This window comes from Argopecten irradians, chromosome 10 (assembly GCF_041381155.1).
Source record: "Argopecten irradians isolate NY chromosome 10, Ai_NY, whole genome shotgun sequence".
NCBI classification, from domain to species: Eukaryota; Metazoa; Mollusca; class Bivalvia; order Pectinida; family Pectinidae; genus Argopecten; species Argopecten irradians.
In genome coordinates, this window is record NC_091143.1 from 41,488,646 (window position 1) to 41,502,041 (window position 13,396).

Sequence of the window (13,396 nt, forward strand, 5' to 3'; positions counted from 1 at the left end):
TTATTCATTAATGATTGAATGAAAATGCATACTACTAGTCACGATTCAGCTTATTTATTTTGTTTAAAAAACACCACGTTCATCCCGTTTTGTCTGGTGATAGCAATGTCTCCGTCTCAACATTATGAAATCTGAAACTATGGAATCTTATTTCTATCAAATCAAATCACATCTCCCCTTGTCCATGAAAGCAAGCCCTGCATGCATGTCGTCTAATAAGCTAATTAATGGATTGACAAAATCCAAGTACGTCATATTCGCCTCTGTGATTAAGCTCGTTAGTTTTGTTGGTCTGATCGGGTATGTATAATACAGATAACAAATATCTATCTCTAATTTCTCTCCTAATGGGATTGTGATTTTATAAAACAGTCATGCCTCTCTTTGTTCTTCTAAAGACTAGTTCGTAATTGCATACGGTAAAGCATACGGTGAAATCACTGTTGGAACAATAGCTATAGTTAGTCTTCTTTATGTGTCATGGGGTCTTTGTTCGCAGCTCAGTGTCAAGGCCAAGTCAGCAAACTCAAAACACAAAACTATTGTCCATGATGTATGTTAACATATCTACCTACTAGTACTGTGTGTTACAAAAGCACAATTAGTTCAGTTAACTTCAGTTGAAAATGTTCAAGTCAAAGTTATACCTGAAAAGAGCAAAACAAAAAGTCAATTTTGGTCAGGAACTTGACCTGAAATGTTCTTCGTATGAAATTGGCCTAAATATTAGGTAATTTCCATGTGAATTTAGACCATTCTATTTTCAGTTCAGATTTACAGATATCATGGCTGTGTACAACGAGTTTGTCTTAGCGTCGGTAAGTGTGTCTTTGGTATTTTAATACTAAGTGATTCCCACCCATCTACCCCCTCCTCTCCTTGTGTGCATCATCGATACTCCATGTCTTATAATCCAACCCATGACCATTCCATAGCAAACCACACGAGCGGTCACTGTACAGCTTTGAAGCTGGGCGTCGCTCACTATATAACCTTCAAAGAAAGTCTCTGTTGGTCTGTGATTGGTCAGTGTATTTTTGCACTCCTGAATGCCTTCAGATTTACTATTTCATAGTATATATAATACCAGTGATAGTAACCCCTGGAATATCGAGGTTGCTATGTGTGTTACTCGTGTCTACATTCAGATTTTAAGTTTCTTGAAATAACAGAATATCAATGTCGTGCTGTGACCAATAATTTATGTCTAGTATCATTACATAATGGAGTTTTCTCGCCACACGTAAACAAGTAAAGATTTTCTCAATCGCAAGATCATGCATTTATTTTATGAAACTTAATAATAAGGTGGACACACAAGTAATACACATGTTTTACATGTATTGAGTTCCCCGACAAAAAACAATGGAGTCCGTTGTCTAGCCCTCTAATTAATTATTTCTGCTGATCTGCTCGAATTCGTAGAATTCAGTTTATGAATTCCAGCTTCTGGTATATGATGGAACATATTCCGCCAGCTACATCTGATTTCATCTTTTTCCTGAAGCAGTGTAATTGCATCTCTTGTTCCAAATCTGTGCTTTATGCCGAAATGTATAATTTAGAGTCGATTATGAATCAATTTAGATATCCATGTCTTCCTATGAGTAGTAACACAAGTAACCGATTGTAAAATCCTCGTTTAGACATCTCTTAGATGTCCAGCTATTTATATGACACTTCTAATGCAGTGAGAAATGCTTTCATGCTTCTCTCAGAGACAGGCCAACGAATGCTCTTGAAATTGCCGTTCAGTATTGCAAGGTTCGAAAGGCATTATGTATTCCGATATATTTTCAATAAGATTTTACTGGCGACAACTGAAAATTCCTATTAAAATGTCTCGATTTGACAGCGGCATCCATATATTCATGTTGCTAGAGTCATTTGGAGAAGGTACATGCCTATTACAATATACATACAGCTGTATGTATCTATTCTTATTGTGTTCCGCTATTGCTGGAATTTACCGGATTAGGGTAAGGCGATATTATAACAGGAAAAAATACTGTGTGTAGTTTGGGATGACCTTTTAAATCTTAAATCTTCTCGCATCACTAATAACTCACGTAGCAATTTTTTTTCTCTCTTGAGCGACTTTTCGGGAGTTTCCCACTAATTGGTGGAAACTTGACGGATATGCGTATCTGAGAGGACAAATAATCCACACTTGGTGACCATCTTTATGGTTTCGCTATCTGTCAATAGTGACGATATCGATAATTGAAGATAATTGAGATATCAGCGATAATTGAATCTACATTGAATCTGTCCCGCAAAATTGGCAAACAATATGGTAATCGATAATGATCAAAAATTAATGACAAATCACAAATCGGTATAAATGGCAGGAATTTATTGTTCCTTTCTATGCTTCACATACATGTAATATTCACAATATTTGATTTAAACAAATAATGCTCTGACAATGGAATAAACATATAACTAGCAAACAAATTAATTGGCAATAATAAGAAATAACATATGAATTCTGATTAATAGCTTTTAATACGTCAACAGATCAAGAGCTATATATACGTAACTGTATACATGAAGGCCACCTCCATGGTGAATTGGTAACAAAGGCCAAGTGGATATATATATATATAATCGAAGGGATTTTGGCTGATTAAAGGACTCTGACAAAGGGATTCTGGGTAATGACCTTGTATAACACTGTTAATGAGGGTTTGACAAAGCGTGTAAGATACAGTATATATACAGAAACATACGGACTTTGATCAAAACAGCATTAGTTGGTATATGTTACTAGTAGCTTATTATGAAACTACTACCTGCAAGTCACTACTAAACGTTCACTGCACATACATGTACATGTATTCTTCTCTCAGAGCGAAAGTGTAGACCCTCTGCAATAAGTCTCAAAAATTCACTCTTTCGTTTCTATATTGTTAGTTACTATACCAGGATAAGGATTTGAAAATTTTCAGATTTTTCAGAAAATGCTCATTTCACTCTAAAATAATTTATATCAACAGCTACATGTAGATCAACAACAAATATTGGATAACACATATTTTCCCTCTCAATTTCGTTGGTACAATAGAAGTACTGGTGTCGACTATTAGTTATTAGTCGCAATATTGTTTGAAATTATACCGCGGTCAAGGTTTCTCAGATATATCAGAAAATTGAATCACTGTGAATTAATTAATTCATAAACAGTTTGATCATACTTACCTACATCCTCTTCAGCAATGCTTATCCATTGGATTTCTATGCATTCGTAATAAAATAAACCTATTTTCTTCAAAACAAAATAATCTTACAAAAGGCGGAAGACATTTTAGAATATCAAATAAGACATGATGTGTGTGGTATGTATATGTAATATTTATGGAGATTCTGAATTAATCTGATTATGGTCTGATCAATATTGATCATACTGCTCCCCAGCTCACAGGGACTTGGCACACATCTTTAATATAATATATATATATATATTGACCATTGGTTGAAAATGTGTGCTAAGTCCCAGTGTCCCAGCTTTCCTCTTCTTCGATTGATTTGTGTATCCAGCTACAAATAAAATCTATTTGTGTACCTATGACCATCATCAGATTTATCAATTATCTGGCTTAAATTCCGATATTCAGCTCATTCACAAGTATATCCACCCCTAATATTTCATAATAAACTGTTCTTTTCTATAAATCAGATGAGTTCATTTATTTTAAGGGTAAATGAGCTTATAGTGATCGCCAATATACTCACAGACCTAGATACACTGGGTGCAATGTGGTGTTTGGTGTTTATAGAGTAACTGAGAAATGAATTGGTCTGAGCTATCATTAGTAAAACATATGTTTTAACTCCTTCACTCCTAAATTTATCAAATGAACTGTTCAATTCATAGAAATTACAGAGTTCAAATGCGTCTTTAGTCACTAGATTCAATAATTAGAATTGCAAAGGGCAATAACTTCGTAAGTTATCATTTAATTTTCGATCTCGTCCGAGATTGTTCCAATTAATGTTAGTCTTCACACAAAGTTTTATTAAGCTTCGTTTATACTTACTAAAATTATCGCGTTCACAATGTCCAATAATTATTATTAGAGCAAAGGGCAATAACTCCGTAAATTATCATCAAGTCAAGCTGATTTTCAAAGTCGTCTGAGATATCTCTAATGTTAGTCTTTATGCAAAATTTTATTAAGCTCGGTTTATATTCACTCAAGTTATCATGTTTACCAGGTTCAATAATTATGATTGCAAAGAGCAATAACTCCATAAGTTACAATCCAATCAGGTTGATTTTCGAACTCATTTAAGATCTATATACTATTAGTCTACGTATAAAGTTTCATTAAGATTGGTGCTTATATTTACTCAAGTTATTGTGTTCACAATGCCCAATTATAATTATTAGTGGAAAGGGCAATAACATCATAATTTACTTCCGAATCAAGCTGATTTTCAAACTTGTCCAAGATTGTTCCAATATTAGTCTTAACACACAAAGCTTCATTAAGTTTGGTTCATATTTACTAAAGTTATTGTGTTTACAGGGTCCAATAATAATTATAAGTGCAAAGGGCAATAACTCTGTAAATTACAATCAAATCAAGCTGATTTTCGAATTTGTCCGAGATCATTCCAATGTTAGTCTACACACATAATTTCATTAAGCTCGGTTCATATTTACCGCATTCACAAGGTCCAATTATAATTATTAGTGCAAAGGGCAATAACTCCGTAATTTACAGTTGAATCAACCCGATTTTCAACTCATCCGAGATCTTTCAAATGGTAGTCTACATATAAAGTTTCATTAAGCTTGGTGAATATTTACTGAAGTTATCGCATTCACAAGGAAATATTAACGGACTTCACACGACGCACAAAAGACTATCGCAATAGTTCACCATGACCTATATGGTCTGGTGACCTAAAAACAAGGCATTGACAACTGTTACTAAAGGGGACCTGATATATAAATTACCCTGAATGTTGATTATAGATCAATACACCAATACAAGACACTAAATCCAAGCAGTTTAAGACTGGTATTGTACTAATAATGACAAAAGTTTAATTTTTTAAATTAATAGCAAACTCATTAATAGTGCTTTAAATTATCACAGAAATTAAACATTCAGCTATAGACAGCACCTTAGAAACTTAGGAAACAATGATTAGCACCAGCAAATACACATAAATAAAGTAGAGCTCAATTATTACGTAGATAATTGACAATTAACATGTGTAGTGTTAGTAAAAAAACGTGTTTTGCAATTTCAGAAAACTTTCAGCAAATTTTATACATTTAACAGATAAAAGAAAACAAAATCACATGCTTTGAATTATCAGCTGTAAAAAAAGAATTTTCTAATATTCTTTATTAACCAATATTCCTACCGAAACATTTTATTCTCAGCAAAAAATCTCAAGAACATGTCGTCTCTGGAAAAAAAATTAAGTGTAAAAGATTTTAAAAGTGGGCGAAAATCTTTCGTCCATAGTGGCAAGCATATCAGAGAAAAATTTTATGCATGTAGATAATGAAATATCCTGTAATAGCTGGTTATATAGGTATTATCAACTTAAACATTATATGTATACAAGTAATAGAAGTTTTAGTTTACATGTACTTAGTCTGTACACTGTTTAAGGTATATTATATATATTACACCATATAAGCCTTTTATTTTCATGGGCTTCATATTATAGGATTTTTACCAGTGATAATATCTGTTTATATGATAATTCTCTTAATTAAAAGCATCACTATATAACTCATGTTATATTTAAAAGTAATATTTAGGAATGAAAATAATTAAGACAATTTTTGTTTCTATAATGAAATAGCTATAATCATACGTTATGCGTTACATGTACATGGATAAACTATTATATATCTATTACTTTGTGATAGTTTCATTATTCATACAGATGGTAATTAATTAGAGGTATCGCCATTTCTGCATCATGATTTTTACATTTGTTGTTGTATCACTGGGGTTCACAGAATATCAATGATAAATTTCATATGATACACCAACTAATGGCAACTAACTTATTTTCGATTATTTTCAAACATTAAACATTTAATATTTAATTATAAAATAATGAAAATTTATTGTGGCCAAAATGTGTCAAGCACAGGAATAGTAAAGTCATTTTAGTCAAAACTGCTAAATTAATGGCTGAAAAAATGTTAGGTATGAAAAAATGAAATTAAATCATCTAAAAAATTAATTGGTCATTTCAAGTGATATGTTTCATAACAAATGAAAATGTAACAAGTTTATCTTGTTATATTTTTTACAAGATACTTAACATAACAATCTTGATGCCAGTACTTGTTTTTTTGTATAAAGCTTTTTCTTTGGTAGATTTTCTTTGATTACAAACATCAAAGTGTACAGCATATTCACACTCTGTAATAATTATCAAATATTAGATTTGAAATAATCTTAAAATCATCATACTTTTAATTTTATTAAAGCTACAAGTTAGAAACAAAGAAATGTTTACGTATATTGCCATTTGTTTTATTTTTACATTTTTTTTTTAAATTATCGAGATACGGGGTAAAGGGGAATAACTCTTACTTGCTTGAACACAAATTATTTTTATATTCAATTTTACAATTATATAATTATTAATTTGTATTGATAGCATAATCATCTATCTTTCATTCTGATTTTAATTATTTTATATACATAATAGACTTGATTTGCTGCTGAAACCCTATTGCCATAACATCCGAGATAATAAAATATTCTGAAATAAAATCAACACTTGAATATATATTATATAGACAATTGTTTTAACTGTTTACATGATAACAGATTGAGCACAATACAGTTCAGACATTGTACACCATTGATACATCATATTATGTATATTACACTTGAAACACTACTGGGAAAATCAATTACACTGATGTATACATCTGCATGACCAGACAAGACAACATTGAGATTGTCAATTTCTATCATTGGATACACGTATTGATTATCACATTCATGCTTGTTATCATATAAAGGACTTAAATCAACATTCTTCCAAAAATCCAAGAAACTAAGATATTCAGAAATATCAAAATTAAAAAGATCCGTAAAACAGAATCATCAAATTTGATCAAAAGATTTTATAGAAAAACACTTTCAAGGCTCTTTTTAGGCAAGATGACAAGAAATTTCCCCCTATAAATTCATAATGGATTACTCTACATTTAGAAAAAGGAGAGTTCAAATGTGAGTCAAGGGGTGAGTGAATTATGAGGTTGGTATGACATAATGCTGTCACGTTTTAAACGATAAATAACTAATTAAAAACCTATCATTAGAATATGTAAATGCTAGGTATTAAAGGCATCTAACAATGTCTTAGTCCGTCTCATGACAGAACAGTGATACAAAAGATGAGGGAAATATATCACAAAATAGTTTGTTTCAGTTGCACATGGTTATAGAAATGGTCCCTCAAAGAATTTTCACCAGCATGCAAATTCAACCATAAAATATTTTCTTTTTTAAAAGTCAGATTGTTCCATCTTCTGCCATATTACTTTGTATATAAAGATGAAAAAATGGATGTCATACTTTCAAATGGTTATAAATATGGTTGGTGAAAAAGTATGCTAGGTTAGGTTAAATCAATGTATCTTTTTTCTCTCCTTTTAACACTTATCATGTATATAGCCAAATTTAAGGTCAGTTTGCCTCATATCAGTTATAACACAAAAAAATATATTGGTAGTAGAAATCTGCTTGATTTCATTAATAGTACAGAAAAATATTGATCAGTAGGTTCAAAAGAAAGTAACTCATTGATTAGTTGATATGAAGTCAAATCAATGAATTATTATTTTATGTGCTTCGGATCTTCATACAGTGTTAATATATGCACCAGTTAGTGTCGCCATAGACAAGAACGTTGTTAAAGGATGTAAAAGGTACTTCCTTGTATATAATATACCGGTAAACATTATCTTGTAAGAAACTCGGTGTACTTTGTACATTTCAAAAGACATGTTTGTATATTATAGTATTCTATATATATATACATACCAGGTACACACTTTAAAAGTCTTTGCATTTGATATACATATTGCTTTTCAAATTTGACACACTTTAATTTGCATGCTTGTTACGCATGATTGGATAAAGGAGTCGTAGGCGACCAGCGTTCTGCACCGGGAGTTCGTGTCGTGTGTAATAATCTATCACTTCGGGGACGGTAGGGAATGGTTGACTGTTCTCTCCCAATATATATTCTCCTTGGCTTAAACCAATCCTGATGTGCATTGGCATACCCCTTATACCTCTGAAAAAAAAAGATCAACAAAAATTGTAAAACAAGAAAATACATCAAAATTCAGCTCCCAAACAATTAATGCATAATATGAAGGTAATTTAAAGACTAAAATAGAAAGATAAAAGGCCTATACACAGCAGACTCACTCTAAGGTGAACTCTGGACCCAACATTGGAATCCCAGACGCAATTAAGAAATAGGGTAAAGTTGAAATCTGACACTAATGTGGGTCATTAGGTCAAATCTATGTCAAAATATAGGACACAGCAACCTTATTTTGCTACATGAGGCATTGCACTATAATGAAAATTGTAGTCTCTACAAAAAACAGAAAAGTTCAAGGGGTGATTTTTTTAGCCTCAACAAACTTTTTTTTCAAGGTCAAAGTTTCAAACAAAGGTCACAGTGACCTACTTCTTTATGGAACAAAATGGAACACCTTTGCGCAGCTGTAACTAAGGTATAAACTTCCTCAGACAACTTTTGTTATCTAAACCAATAGATGATATATTTGACCCCATAAAACACACTAGGGCACCATAAACTTTAAAAGATTATTTACACATGAATCTTAAAGGTGATTTTATTCCAATACTTCATTAGGTGTACACAGGTGGCAGTTAAATTCTGCACCACACAATCGAAGAGTAAACACCCAAGTTAGTATCAGTACATGTCAGTAAAGGTTTTTAATGTACATGTTTTACATGTATATCACTTGAGTAGAAGATTTTGGAAAAGGAAAAAATGGTCAACAGACTCCATCACAATCCCCATACAAACAGATTTTATTGGAATAGCCTGGAGTCCTGGATTCAAACCCCTGTCTGGTCACTCTGACATTCTCTCCTCTCAGTTAAATGTACAAATCGGTATGAAATTTTCTGTTGATATACATATGTAATAACTATTTTAAAATATACATCTTACAGATAAAATTGTGTGGATGGACTTACTTTATTGACAGGGAAAATACATTTTTCTGGGTCTCACTACGCCGCACCAAGTAGCTGCCTTCCTTGTGTATCCTCATCAGCTCTTCTGCCTCTTTCCTTGTGATCCCACCGTGGTAAAACCTGACAAGGACATAAGATATGTAACTCAAACACCCCTAAAGACAAAATAGAATAATTCTTATTCAAATGTTGGGATAGCTCATTATGGAATGACAGGGGGTAAGCAGTAAAAAATAAGTCCATAAATGTGTCTGCATAAACAACATCCATATTTAGTGAGGACAGACATGGAATATCAAATCTACTAACGTATGCATCCGTTTCATAGCAGTGACATTTAATCAGTCAACTATCTTTGCGGAATTCCAAACTCCCAAAAGGAGTTTCCAAGAGAGTAAAAGTTGAGAAAAATGTGATTTTTAAAGAAAGTTCATAGTGGTAAAATGGGGCCCAAGGAGGGGTTCTTGAAGTCTGAAAAACCCTCTGGACCAGATCTCCATTAATGCCAGTAATATGACCTCAAGCTTTACATTTGAAAAGTTTGTCAAAATTACCAATTACAAATTAAATCCTTAAGAAAATACCCATGATAACGTTACTAATTTCAATCATCTTACTTTTGAATATCCAATGGAAGGCCAGAATCTATTGGTTCTGCTCGTTCCCGTCCCAGACCGTCCGACATTCTGTTCTGGCTCTGAGAACTTCTCGGTACTTCTGTCACAGGGAAAGCTAATTTAGTCAAGTACATAAATCATACTACCAGGGAGAGAAATCACAACAAAGAAGTAATATATAGGACATCATTTATGTAAATAGGTATTACGTTCGATGAATAAGCAACTGTATGCGCAAAAAATATTAACATTATTTAACATGCCTGGTTTCATTTGCACAATTTGATATATGAAGGAAAATTCCAATGTTACCCGTGATATAACTTGATAGTTGATCAATACGGATTTGATTGATTTTTCGATTGAATCGCCAAACATCGCCCATACCTGTATTGTATCCAATCAGGAAGTACAAAGATAGGTTAAACTTCCTGGTATTTGAAATCACTGAAGCTTCCATTACACAGGGTAATGAAAAATATCTAAAACTTATTTTATTTTTAAGAATAATAAGATATACACGTATTCATTAACATATTACAACAGTAAAAAAAATACCACATATACAGGTATATGTCCAATATGCATTATTTTCAACCAGAAGCATTTATTTTTATTTGTAAGAATGAATGAAATAAAAATCAATATTTCCTAGCTGTTTCAATTAATCATGCAAGCTCATGATCAGGCGTCCTGATACAAACATCAAAATTAAGCGGGATTTGTTTTGATTACGGAATTTAAATAGGAAACATGTATGATTGTTAATATTATTTAACAAAAAACAAAAAAAAAACATCCACAGATTTAAAGTACTGTACATTCACATTGAATCACTCTAATAATTAAGAACATTTGAGGAATCTTTTCTTTTTTCCCCTTTGTAGATGAAGGTTTACATCAGTATAATTCATATTTAAGCACTGAACTTTACCAAATGTGAGTACATGTATACAGTCGATATATGAATACAACTTAGATACATTAAGCTTTATATAAAGGACTTTGTATTAAAATAAAACAAATATACATTTAAAGTTATGATTTATAATGATTGACTTACCTGGTTGAGCTTTGGCAAGGAGGTGTGAAGGTCGTTTGGTATCCCAGGCCTCCTCGTACATCTGTGACGTGGGGGGTGGGGGAGGGTAAAAGTTGGGGGGAGACCCTGGGGACAATGGGGGCGTGTCTACAACTGTTCTCTGATTCACAGGACTCCCGTGTTTTAACCTGCTCACTTTGTCCTCAAATTCTTGTTCCTTTTTCTTTGTATCCCAAGGGGATTCATATGTATTACTTTCAGCTTCCATAGAATCAGACGCACTTGAAGATCCAGGCAGATTTTGTGGGGGCCTATGAGCGGGATTATTCATTGGTGGCAACGCTTGTGGTGGACGCTGAGTGGGGTTAGAGGATGACACTCTCACCTTTGGTTGCCCAGGTAACGATTTTGGTGGATGTGACTTCCTCAAACAGTCTGTCCACGGCTCATCATAAGTTGCCGCTGAAGCGTTATCATTAGATTTTTGTGGCTGAACAGCGCCACCACTTTGTTTTCTTTGAGCTTCTTTCACTTTGTCCTCAAATTGTTTCTGTTTTTCCTCTGTATCCCAAGCATCTTCGTACACAGCTGCCTCGAACGGCTTTTGTTTTTTAGGTCGTAAAACTACTCCTGGAATAATGCTGTCATCATTACTATCAGGATATTTGCTCTCTGCTTTTCCAACTATGTTAGAAAACTGTTGCTGGCTTCTTTTAGAATCCCAAGGTTCCTCGTAGGCACCTGCGTATACTTCTTCTACCCGTCCGGCAGGTTGCTTCGGAGACGCAGCCATTGCGGTACCTCCAGGAGAATAAGCACTAGACACGGTGTTCATTTTGGGACTATCAGGTTTTTGTCCGACTACTAAAGTTTGACTTTTTGTGTAATCAGCGGACTTCCGTGGACTAGATGGGTTGCTTTCTCCTTTCCACGTACTCAAATGATCATAATCATCCTGTTCCTCTAATTCGGATTCCTGAATTTCACATCCAGTCTCGGCACCAGTCTCTACACCCGAATCAAAACTTGTCCCAGCTATATTTGGCACATGGTCGTAAGTAACTACTTCGGACTGTGTTCGATGGAGTGGCACTTTTTTGGTATTTACAGAAGAATTATTCCCCTTTGATGGAGAACTTCCTGTATCTTGGACAGGCTGAGCAAGTTCGTACAAGTCGTCCTGGCTTCCTTTGGCTGGTGCGGAATGTCTCAGTTTCTGAGTGGTCTTTTTCTGGTCACTTCTTGCTGGAAAAACAAATACAGAATATTAATTCATGTGCGAAAACAATAATATTTCAATCTTGTATCTTTACAAGTACATACTGGTTATAATAAATGACACTGGAAAAAGGCCGTAGTCCCTAAAATTCACAAAAGATGAGATAAAAACAAAGGAATGAGAAATCAAAGAAAGCACTAAATACCCTTATATTTAGGAACATTTCACTTTAACCAATATTTAGAAGAATTTCGATTGAATCCTTCTATCAACTGTATGAATGCAAACTGGACAGCAACAAATTTAATGAAGTGTGCTAGTGTTCCATGTTAAATTTGACGCTATCCAGTTGGCATTCATACTCCCATAATTGCAAACTGAAGCCGGTAAAATGCTTATATTTACATTTTATGATAATCTTATGATGAAATCTCAAGAGATTTGGCATCTATAGCGAATAAAGAATTGTCAAAGATGGAACAGCTATTTGAAGAGCCATCTTCTGTGATCGCTCCCACACAACAATTGTGATGTCACAATGATAATGATGTCATAATAAGCAGATGGCAGTTAATAGACTGATGAATGCCAAATCTGCTTGGTAAGGTTATATAGTGGGTTTGTAGTGAATATGTAAACAATATATTTTTAAAAGTATCGTGTAAAGAATGGTTGTTTTATATCAAGGGACGATATGATGACATGCAATATCACTCAGTATCATGTATCTATATCCACTTAAAAACTAACGGTACACATCCACATGTTGCTCTAAAGTCTAATTTGTTTTATGAATTATCTACTTATAATATATACAGTATATTTATCACATGATAAACCTTGTGATGGTTAATGTCAATTGTCCACTTGTGGCTGAGTCTTCAGCAGTAACATATATAGCCACTTAACAACATCAAGATACAAAGCATAGTCAACTTACATCACGATACTCAAATTTCTCTTATTCATAATCAAGATTTTTTTCATTAAGATGTACAAATAAAGACAAGTTTTGTATCTGAAATATGACACAGCATATGATCCCATTCTGAGAATTAGATGACTTAGAACTGGTGCACTCAAAATGCACTTCATATTTTCAGTTCATAACTTTTCTCTTTTAACTCATTCACCCCTGAAAACATATTTGAAATCTCCCAAAACCAAAGCTGGAACAGTTCATTATGAAGTTTCAGGGGTGAATGATTTAAATATGTAATTGACCCCTGCGATATGAGGTCAACTTTGACAACCAGGATGCACAACCTTAAGT

General features: G+C 33.3%; 1 protein-coding gene across 1 annotated transcript in view; it reads right to left on the reverse strand.

The window, feature by feature from the left end:
- Window positions 1-2,335: 2,335 nt before the first annotated feature.
- Window positions 2,336-13,396, reverse strand: part of LOC138332711 (muscle M-line assembly protein unc-89-like) — a 40,232-nt gene continuing 29,171 nt past the window's right edge. Inside the window, exons 3-6 of the mRNA XM_069280702.1 lie at window positions 10,926-12,149; window positions 9,863-9,962; window positions 9,246-9,365; window positions 2,336-8,298 (exon numbers count right to left, since the gene is read on the reverse strand). Of these exons, the coding sequence (XP_069136803.1) occupies window positions 8,106-8,298; window positions 9,246-9,365; window positions 9,863-9,962; window positions 10,926-12,149 (1,637 nt within the window). The 3' untranslated portion in view covers window positions 2,336-8,105. The remainder of the gene's footprint in view (window positions 8,299-9,245; window positions 9,366-9,862; window positions 9,963-10,925; window positions 12,150-13,396) is intronic.